At 37.0% G+C, this 11,130-nt stretch overlaps 1 protein-coding gene across 10 annotated transcripts in view; it reads right to left on the bottom strand.

Annotated features, from left to right (window-relative positions):
* kaznb (kazrin, periplakin interacting protein b) overlaps positions 1-11,130 on the bottom strand; it is a 144,968-nt gene that overhangs the window by 24,829 nt on the left and 109,009 nt on the right. For 9 of the 10 annotated variants that reach the window (XR_004947922.1, XM_036212022.1, XM_036212024.1 and 6 more), the window contains one exon: positions 10,373-10,480. Coding sequence is in view for 9 of the 10 variants with exons in the window: in XM_036212022.1 (XP_036067915.1) it covers positions 10,373-10,480 (108 nt within the window). In the remaining variant the exon portion in view is untranslated. Of the gene's footprint in view, positions 1-5,931; positions 6,208-10,372; positions 10,481-11,130 lie in introns of those variants that run through there. The other variant, XM_036212028.1, reaches the window with a different exon arrangement.

Raw genomic sequence — 11,130 nt, 5'->3', positions numbered from 1 at the left:
AAACACTAGCCTATGAACTTTAAATACTATACACATCCAGCCACACAGCCTTAGTGATGAGAATCACTCAGAAAATGGGCTGTTTTAATTTTAATCTAATTTAACTGAATTAAAAAAATCAGCAGGGACTGTCCTGCATGAGTAAAGGGGAAAAAAAATTAAAAATATTTTTATTAACCATTAAGATATAATCTCTTCATGGGAATGTCATAAAAACATTATACAGTGAATTTTATAAATGCTTTTCAATAATAATAATAGTAAAAATAATAATATAATATAAATAATAATAAAAACAAGGTATACAATCATTAAAAAAGGTTAATACAATGTAATCACTAAAAATAAACAGATTTAACTTATCAATTATTAACTTTGAAATGAGTTTACTTTTATATTTATCAACAACTTGATTAAACATCTATGTTTTTAAGCATATAGACAGCATCCAACAAACGTAAATAAAAGGCATTTTATTCAAAATGTATCTCGGATTATTCCAGATTTATACAATGAGGAATTTTTCTTGTTTTTCCTGCTTCTAACTCAACATTTACTTGCTCATATGGTAGAGAAGCTCCTGAAAGAACACATTGACAGTACTGATGTGCCTCAAACTGGGGGGCCGGATTTCGTAGGTGGGTGTTCTGATTAGAGCTTGTTTTGAAGCCATCAGCAGGTTTATTTTTAGCATCTTTATTATTAATTTGTGCCAAAGGATAAAACATGGGAGGAAACAACAACAATATTAGAATGTCAAAAGTAAACATTTCTTAAAATATTTAATAAAATCACTTCAAGGACTATGTGTGGAGAGAAGCTCATTTTAGTATTTACAACAGATGCATTTGTTTAGTTGAAAATACACGATTTTATCCACACTGAGCACGATTTAGTGGATTTATGAGTGAAAGAAAGCTTATATAAACAAGTTTTTTGGACCCTGGGGCCAAAAAAAATAAGCATTTTCATTAAAATGCTCATATTTCAATCTTGATTTTTTCGGCACGGTCATGAAAACAATGGAGGCTGTAATGAACCAATTTAGAGTAAATATCTATTACCGTGTTGCATCTGGAGTTTAGTGCCTCATTACATTTACACAAACATTTTTGCTTGGGTTTAATTTAATCAAAATATGCTTTGAAGGCGGCTCATTTGCATGATGTGAGCGGTTTGAGTATCAAGTTTGAGTATCACGCCATCTATGGTTTTTATGGATGCATGTAGTCTGTAAACAGCAAAAAGATAATTTTCAAATCTATTTTCTTAATTCAAACTAAGAAATAGTGTTGTCCTCCAAATTAGTAAATATGATTATTATAGTTTACAGAAAAATAAGACAGATAAAAACTAACGGTCCCACTAAAAAAGTGACTTTTGTGGTGCCAATATGAAAGTAGTAAACATGTGTGCCGGTTTGTCTCTCAGATCCCTCTCCATCACACACTTTTCCACTCTTGCACGTTGTAGAGCAGCTGGTCCTCACATCTAAAATTCTAATTACTTGTGCTGGAGAATAATTAAATGATTCCTAGTGTTTAACGAGGAGTTTAGCTGGATATGAGTGCATCAAAGCCTCCTGAATATTCCTAAATTCATTATTTTTTGCCTCTGTTAGCGCTGAAATCCCTTGTGCTAATTTACCCAGCAGCCACCTGTGTCGAGGAAGAAACAAAAGTATAACATAAATGCTTAAGCTGGTGAGCAGTTCCTGTTCCCCAGCATGCTTTTCCTTGTCAATCACTCTGAGAGATTCTGTTTGATCGTTCAATCTGCTCGACTCAAACCTGCAAACAGGTTCTTGGTTTGTGGAGACGTTTCTCTGATGCTTTGAAGAGCTACATTTTTTTGGCTAATTATGCATTTGCGTCTCTTTGAAGTCCCAAACGCTATTTTTTTTAGTCGTAACTATACGTACACAAAACAGAAGCAAAGTGCATGAACGTTTCTGCATGTTAATGTCAAAAGAACTTCCATTAATTAAATACTTGTGATATTACATTACAAGTAAGGTCAACGCAAGAATGCCAAGTGCAGATAGTTGTAATTAATCCTCATGTTTATTATGTGTGGATTAGGCTCACTGCCAAGGGTTGCTGGTAAGAGAAGAATCAAGAGAACATGACCAGGCAGCTGTGAAGAACTGCATTCACTCCTGCTGTACATCACCTTTGCTTACATGAACTAAATTAGGTATGAACATAAGACATTAATCTGCTCGCTAAAGACAATTTTAGAAGGTAAAGCCGTGGCTTTGATTGATGTTAGTAAAGCAATAACACTGACATTACGGTGCAGTAACCTTAGCCTTTGACTCGTCAGTATAAGTAATTATTTGGTCATTAAGTATGTAAATGTTTATTTCTAAAGCACCTTTCTGAGTGCTTCACAATAGCACATAAAATGACATACACACTCACAGACGTAAAGACAGTAAAAGCAAAGTAAAACATGATAAAATTAGATTAACTAAAGGCTCCTCTGAATAAATACGTCTTGACCTGACTATTAATTCACTCAATGGAGTCGATCTGTCGTAATCAAAAGACAAGGTTGTTCCAAGACTTCCTTGACTCTGTGCCTTTTCATAACTATTGTGATGTTGTAAAATGACATCTACAAATTTTGAAGGTGCAAAACCAAATTTGTGCATCGTAAAATAAAATCTGCAAATGTGGAGGTAAGTTGGTGCTTTTGTGACACCGACTTGTCCTTGATTTACAACAGATTCAGCAAAAATATTTAGGTACCTGAAAGAAAATCATGTATTTTATTCTGTTTTTGTATATTTTAACAGGATATGCCTCTAAATCCTTAACCAAAGCCAATTCAAATCTACTTTCTGCAATCTGACTTTAAAACCATGAAATAGTCAAGAAACAAAGTGGCAAAAACATACATTTCCTTCTTTTCTGTTTGTTTTGCTCCTTATTCTATAAAAAAGGAAAACATTTTCCCCTATAGGACCAAGAGTTTACATAATAACCGCCAATATAAACACACACACAAAAAAATACCTGGCAAATCCATCAGGAAATACAACAGGCCACGCCCCCCCAAAGCAATCCAGGTGACACCAGTGTGTGTACATTCAGGAAAAAGTCAAACGCAGCTTGTTTCTGAGCTACAGGAGCTAATAACTCTCATGTTTGCTTTTTGCAAAGCTCCTGAGAGAAGAACTCAGAACCCATAAAGGATAGTAACCCATTTAGAGAGATTGGACTGAACAAGCAGCACTTTAGAAGACAATCCGGCTTTTAGAAGCCTCGCTGGAAAGTTTCACAATAAAAGCTGTAAGTGCCACATTATCAGTGACTTCATCATCTTTTCTGCTGACGTCCAATCAGTGGAAGATGTCATTCTGGATGACCTCAGGGTTCAGAGAGCATCAAACCTGCCGCGCTTCCCCGTCATGATACAGTCACCTCAGCTCCACGTTTGTCAGTGAGTGAAGGCGGATTTGCATCGGCTCAAACATCGTTGCAGGTTTTCCTCCATTACACCTCAGATCTGCTGTTGAGCCACTAAAGCCTCTAATACTGAACTCTATTTGACCAATAGCACTTTATTTATGGAAAAAGCTTATAGTAGATTAAAAGATCATCCATATGAATGTGTCCGGCAGTCGTCAGCATATGGAGGACAGGCCTGCATTCGGCTCTCAAGTAAAACATGGAGTTAAACTACACAAAAAATCTATTTTAAGGGAAAAAGGAAGGAAAAAATGAAAAAAAAAAAACCTTACACCAAATAATCTAAAAATAATTAAATAAATACAAATTGCAATTTTCTTTTTTTTCATTTTTGTACTGAAGTAGAAATGATAGGCCAAAATAAAACAAATAAAAAATGTTTGTTCAAGAATATTGAGTAAAACATGGAGTAAAATGACAAAGAATATTTTAAGGGAAAAAGAAAGGAAAGAAAAAGAAAGGAAAACATGGACAAAATAAAAAAGGGGGAAAAAAAGAATCATTAACAAAACCCTAATATCAAAGAATCTAAAAATAAATAAATAAAAATTGCAATGTTTCTTTTTTATTTTGTAGTGAAGTAGAAATGATAGGCCAAAATAAAGCAAATAAAAAATATATATTTGGCAAAAACATGAAGGATCATTTTTAAAGGAAATAGAAAGGAAAAAGGATCATTAAAAAAAACAACCTAACAATAAAACTAAGAATCATAAATAAATCACTTTTTTTAATTTAACCTTTTTTTAAATTTGTCCAAAAATATTTGTTTAAAACACTAAGACAGGGGTCTGCAACCTTATATACTAGGAGGGCCTTTGGGCCTGATTCTCACTGATCCAAACCAATTAGGGGCCACAAAGTTCTATTACACTCTTGAAAAGTTGTTATTTTTTATTTAAATTATCTTTCTTTTTTCATGAACAAAAAAAAGTAATTTACAAAGAAAAAGCAAATTGTTTTGACAGAGGGTCATTTAAATTCCTTTCAAAATAAGACTTTCTTTCCCACACAGGATCATCCCACCCAACGGCATTTTCTCTTGTTTCTTAGGTTTACTTAGGTATCATGCCTTTTCCTACTTACTACTGCTGTTAACATGTTTTTGTTTCATGATTGAATAGAAATAGTATTAATAAAATATATACATATAATTTCTTTGTAACTCTCTTTTGTGTAGAGTCAATAAATGTTGCTGTACAGCATAAAATATGTATTTTAAGCACATAAAAATGCAATCAGAGAAAAAAATGGAAAAAGTTTTAATAGTATTTCAAATCTGTGTAAAATAGTAGAGTAATAATGGAGCACAAAAGATATTCAGATTGTCAGAAAGCCACTATGGAGAGGTAAAAGAGCCACATGTGGCCCCGGAGCCTGAGGTTACAGACACTAGAAACATGACGGAACCACTTACTTCAAAAAAACTATCTTTTTGTTATTTTTTTTCTTTGGTCAGTCTATCAGAAATTTGATTCCACCCCTCCACTTTGACACTGGTAAACTCCAGCTACTCAGCATGAATTTATTTGGAAAAATATTTCAGTCTTGAGGGTAAAAGGGTCTTACAGCTTCAAAAACCAGAGTTACCAGAATAAGAAGACGTTGGGTTGTTGGAAATTAGGATCAATTTATATCAACTTTGTCAAAACACAATCCTTAAACATCGATGTCCAAAGCTGCCAAAACCTTCCGCCTGCAGAGGGACATTTAGCAGTTAAATAACAAATTCAAGTTAATTTTTAGAATTTGTGAAGGATCTTTTTTTAGTAGCCCCACCCTCAAAGCCTCAGAGCAAAAAAAATAAATAGATGTTGAAACCTAATTTTTGCATAATCTGGAACATTTTTCTGTACTAATTCAATATGTTTTGTGCCTTGTGGCTACTTGTCTGATAATCTCCTTAAAAGAAAGAATTCCTCTTCAAGTTTTTCTCTTTTGTTGTGGTTTTGGTGCTGGAAAAAATACTTAAATATTTGGCGTATCTTGGCTTTTCGAAAGAAGATATTCAATTGAGTTTCTTAAAAGAAAATTGAGAACAATTGAAATTAAAAAAGAATAAAAAAAATTGAACTTTTAACACCTGAGGCAACACCGGTGACGCTAAAACACAAAATCGTTAACATAGTGTAATTTTTCAACCGTTAACACGATCAACCTCATTCCAGCAGATTCTGAAGGAGAAAAGCGGCGGTTGAAAACTTAGAGTGAATCAAAGAGCAAAATCATTGGAGCTCCAGTGTTAAAGGGTTAAATACCATAATCTAGATATTGACTTAATAGAGCTGGTATTTGGAAAATGCTGTCAAATAATTAATTTCTTGGTATAAATAAATGAAAACTTTATTTTTGCTCACAAGTAAAAGGTCTCTTCCTGATTGAAAATGAGTAGAAGAGCTTCTGCTCCTGCCTCTCTAACTCCAGGGCTACAGGTCACCTCCACACTCAAACTCACCGCCTTTCTGCTCCTGCCTCTCGGACCTCATGTCCTTCCCATCACAGACTCCGCTGGACTCCACTGTCAACGATGGTGTGATCTCTCATAGCAGGCCAAAGGAAACAGACAAAAAAAAAGCCTGTCCAGGCTCCCCAGTCAAACTCCACACTCAACACCGTCACAGCCGGCCGCTCCCAGAAGTGTGGCCCCACCCCGCCAGGTTACCGGAGTCGTCCCCCGAGAGCCGCCTTCCTCGCCGCTTTCCTTTCTCCTTTGCTTCCCTCTCTTCTTCTCCCACTCTCTGTATACCTGCTTGACGACACACCCAAATGGACGAGTCGCGCCCACGCCCTCTCCTGCTTCTCCCACTGCAGGGATACAAAGTGCAACTGAGGCGTCAGGTAACACGCCAGGTGTGGAGCTCTCACTCCACCTGATGGCCACGAGTGAACAGAAGACGGCGTGTTCAGAATCAAACTGCATTCTGTGGGGACATTAGTCGACTAATCGACTATTAAAATAGTCAATGACTAATTTTATAGTCAGTTAGTCGTTACTTTATATTATATGGAGTCAGAGTGTAGTAAAGTTCAAAGTTAAAATGGCATAATGGACTTTTTGACTATTTTGTCATTTATTGAGGTTTTTTAGTCTATTTTGGAGCTTGCTAATATTTCAGCTACATGCTAGCTGTTTTAGCTAATTTAGGATTTTTCAGTATTTTTTGCTATTTTGGAGTTTAGCTAAAATTTCAGCTACATGCTAGCTCTTTTGGCTGTTTAGGCTTTTCTTTTTTAGATTTTTAGGCTGTTTAGGAATTAGACTAATATATATTATTATTATTATATATATTTTAGCTGGCTATCAGCTTCAACGTTTTCAGCTATCAACTTCAGCATCTTCAGCTATCATCACTATCATGTTCAACGGCCAAATTCAGCTCATAGCATTCACGATTATCTGCGATAATGCTAGAGTGAATATATATCTAGTTTTTAGTTAGTTTTAAGCCAATGATGGTTAAGATGTGTGTTTTACATCCACTTTATTCATGACCTGATTAGTCGACTAAGCGGAAAAATTAATCAGTGATTAGTCGACTACTTAAATGATTGTTTGTGGCAGCACCAATCGAGACAAACAGCCCCCTGTGTGTGTTTACATCAATCACTTCCTGGATGTAAATGTGCGCTCTGGCCAGAGAAGACTGGAATGCAAACCCTGAACGTGCTGTGGAGACACGCAAACGTCAGCCGGAGCAGAGGCAGGAAGTTCAGGATTTCGAACTGCATTAGATCAACAAACTGACAGTGTTTAGAATACTTTATTAAACCCCGTGTTATCTTGGACCGTCCCTCTGATTGCTCTGAAAAAGAGCAGTTGAGTTTGAGGAGAACTTTCCTGTTAATATTTCTGCTCTCCATGTTTATCTCATTTACAGGCAGGTGGTTTGAAGATAACTAACCCTGCAGGGCTCGCTTTGGTGTAAACTTTTAATAGAGTTTGGGATTTATTAGCACTTATAAGTGCCACAGCTAGCATTCTAAGCTGCTGACTTTTTGTGTGCGAGAGAAATGACTTTTTATGCAATAAAAATCAAAAAAGAAAGTGACAGCGGTTTGCAGAAGCGGCGCCATCTGTCACGCCTGTCACACTCTGATGTGAAATGTTTTAGCCCTGCCTAAAGATCAAATGTAATCCCTTACCAAATACTTGTCACTAGAGGAAATCAATCTGCCAGTCAAAGCAGTGAGACATAAAGGGCCACTGCCAAGCTCGATGTGAGAAACTGATCCGAGGTGACAGAAAATACGGTTCTACGTTAGTATTTACATTCAAGATTTGGAAATGTCTAGAGATAATCTTAGAGTCCAATCCATTAGTACTACATGTGTTAAATCAAACTTCAACATTAAATTATTTCATAAGAATTTCTAATAGGGTTAAGTATGCAAGCCAAGACCAGGAATCATCTTTTTAGGCGGTCTTTCTTTGTTTCCAATCAGACTGAGCCCTGGTTCGCTCGGAATTTCCTCACTCTGAATAGACTCTGTGCTCATAGTGGAACAACTGGACCACCATAGCAGGGCATCATGGGATATAAACAGAGTAGTGGAGCAACAATGAGGCACAGCAACTCATTAAAATGTGATCAGATCGATGCAGGCTCATAAAACAACTTTTAAAGTGATACACATTGGTTCTCACATTGTTTTTCAGACATCTATCTGTGATGAACATTTATCCGAGTACCTTCATTGAGTACCTTCGTAGCAGTAAAAAGTGTTGCCCTGACGTTGATAGACGTTCAAAATTGATTACTGAAATAACAGGTTTGATAAGTTATCTATCTCCACATGTATTGCAAAGCATAGGTCTTCCATTATTCATTCCTTCGCTGCTTTGCCCCGCCCTCGTAATTCCTTCTCATTGCCTGAAGAGATCTTTAGTCATGTGGTTTTGTCTACAAGCATTAGTTCCACATAGAAATACTCGATTGATGACAGTCTGAATACAGACCAAATGCAAGATTCAGGCTTGATTCGGACCAAATTAAGTGGATCAGTCCAGACCATAGACCAGTTTTCAACTGATCAAAACCTAGAAGGAGCCGCATAGTCTTACTTTAGCCTTTAAGAACCTGTCACCTCTCAAAATTTGATGTTTTTTTTTTACTTCTTTTCAAAATAAAAGAGACTCTGTGCCAAACAGGATCATGTCAGTGCAGCTCTGGGCAGCTAGTAACCAATGTTGTGCAGCACAAGATAATAAGATTTTAACTCCTAAAAGATCAAACTTTTTTTTGAGTTTCGCTTTGCATATAAAATCTGTGCATTCTGGAGGTAGGATTGAACAAACGAGACGCCTTCAGGACAACAGGGATGTAAAAATCTACATAGTTGTGTAGGTTGTGGTTGTATAAGAAGCCACCATGAAGAGATAAAAGAGCCACATGTGGATCTGGAGCTGCTGGTTGCAGATCCCTGACATAGACTCTACAGAGAGAACTGGACTGATCATCCCCTCCCCCCTCGAGTTCCAAACAGGAAGTACCTGCTGGTCCCAGAAAGCCAAAATCCCATAGACTTCTTCAGAAAAATAAACAGGTTCAACTCAGTCATTCTTGCCCTGGTGCCTCTTTTTAACATGTTTTTGCTAAACCAATTTTTTTAATCTCGATATCTTTATTTTATCGCAAATTATTCAAGTTATAAACTAGCCAATCAGATGCCTCAATAAGAGCATGTGGTGCCTGCTGGCCCCACCTCAAACATTCAAAGCGTTTGATTGATAGATTCTCGGAACCAATCATCGCTCCGAACGTCGTCTGCTCCCAAGATGGAAAAATTGAGCGATATCCGTACCGCTAAAAAATGGCGACTGAATCGACTTCATTTCGTTGGAACCCGAGGTAACAGTCTTGTTTTGTCCATCTCTATTCATGTCAACAGACTTTTCCAGTCTGAATACACCCCTAGCTGTCTTTATTTTGTCTCTCTAATCCATTTGGAAAAGCTTCTTCTTAAACAAAGAAGCTATTCTAGTTTTTTTTTGCCAAACGCATTACTCACATGGAAGCCTGCCTTTAAGCAACAGTGAAATCGCCTTCACATTATTTCTTTTATCTCGACACCTCTTGTGTTGGAAATGTTCTCTCTCCTTATTCTGGGGCTGTGTCATTCATTAGCTCTGCTCATATTAGAGCGTCATAGACATTTTCTTTCTTTCCTGTGCAAAGTTGACCTGTCAGTCTGCATTAACATTGCTGCAGAGGCTTGATAGAGTCAGGATGGAGTGGCACCCAAATATTAATTGGCCTCCAGAAAGAGGCAGAGGTGAAAAAGAAAGCCAATAAGATGAGGCGTCTGCGCTTCTGACTGGCAGCCGCAGAAGAAGAGTGATCTTCGGAGGTCACAGCGGTTTTCGAGGAAAGAGAAAGGAGCTTTACCGCTTGTCTGTCTGTTGCATACTAAAGGGACGGGAATAACAATAGAGCTTTTAGTCTGCATGGATTGATATCAGCATGAAGAAAGAAAGAATGAAAATAGCTATTGTTAATTCCCTTTGAGGGAAAGAAACGGACATGAGGCTTAAAGGAAAAGCAACAAAGCAGATGTAATCAATAGGCGTGACGTTCAATATCTTTTGTGATACGAACACATGCAGGTCAGGAAGTACAGAGACTCCTTCTGAGCCATTTCCCAAACTGATAACAAGGAAAACGTTCTCACAAACTTTTGACAATTTATATAAAAAAATCTAAAACAGTTTACGAGGTTCACCATAAATATGACATTTTTCTATGAAGTGATGCAGTGAATGCAAAGGCTTCATACTCAACTATTGTCATCTGTTATTAACAACTATTAGTTCAAAGATCCTTTTGACTTCCAGGACAAATCACTATGCTCACTTCATGCCGTCGCCAAGGCGACCGGGACTCTCAGCGGTGACGTACCTTTGCCTAGCGTGCAGTCTGCAGTGCCAAAGTCCATCAGGCTGGAGATCTCCGTTGGGTAGCACATGTCTGTCATCCTCGCCTTCTGCCTGTGATGCACTGAAGGATCTACGGGAAAGCAGAGACATCTATGAAGGGACTCAGGTGTGGGGGTGTGTCAGCTCTCTGCAGGTACTTTGTGCTGAGAAGGGAATCTGCTTCAGCTGAGAGATATTTCATCTCACTGATAAAACATAGCAGAACTTAAATTCTCACTCATGTCAACTTTGATCTTTTTCAAAAGTGTTCCTAGTGCTTTTAATTATCATTTTTACCCAATTTTTTAAACTGTTGTTTTCTGCAGAGTGGCAGTAGTTTATTAGAAATTCACCTCTAAATTGTGGGAGGGACTGTTGGCGCAAAGCCACCCCGCAACCAATTCCCATCATTTATTATTTTACACTTTCTTCCACTGTATGTAAGTATAATTGTACTTTATAAATGTCCTCCATCGTTATAAAAAATGATATAAGAACATGTTGAAAACATTATTTTCATCTTTAACCCTTTAACACCTGCGGTGACGTTTAAACACAAAATCTTTAAAGTCCCCCTATAACATTTTTTTATTTAAAAGAAACATTCCCAGTAGTTTTTTTTATTATGATTATTACATTTTATAACCAAAATCCCACAACCTAAATGTCTTAAAAGCCATTTTTTCTGTTAATCTGAAGCCTCTGTTTCCAAAATCTACTCTGTGGGGGCGTGGCTTTTGG

Source organism: Oryzias melastigma, linkage group LG5 (genome assembly GCF_002922805.2).
Source record: "Oryzias melastigma strain HK-1 linkage group LG5, ASM292280v2, whole genome shotgun sequence".
Taxonomy (NCBI): domain Eukaryota; kingdom Metazoa; phylum Chordata; class Actinopteri; order Beloniformes; family Adrianichthyidae; genus Oryzias; species Oryzias melastigma.
This window is presented reverse-complemented; position numbering and strand designations above follow the sequence as displayed.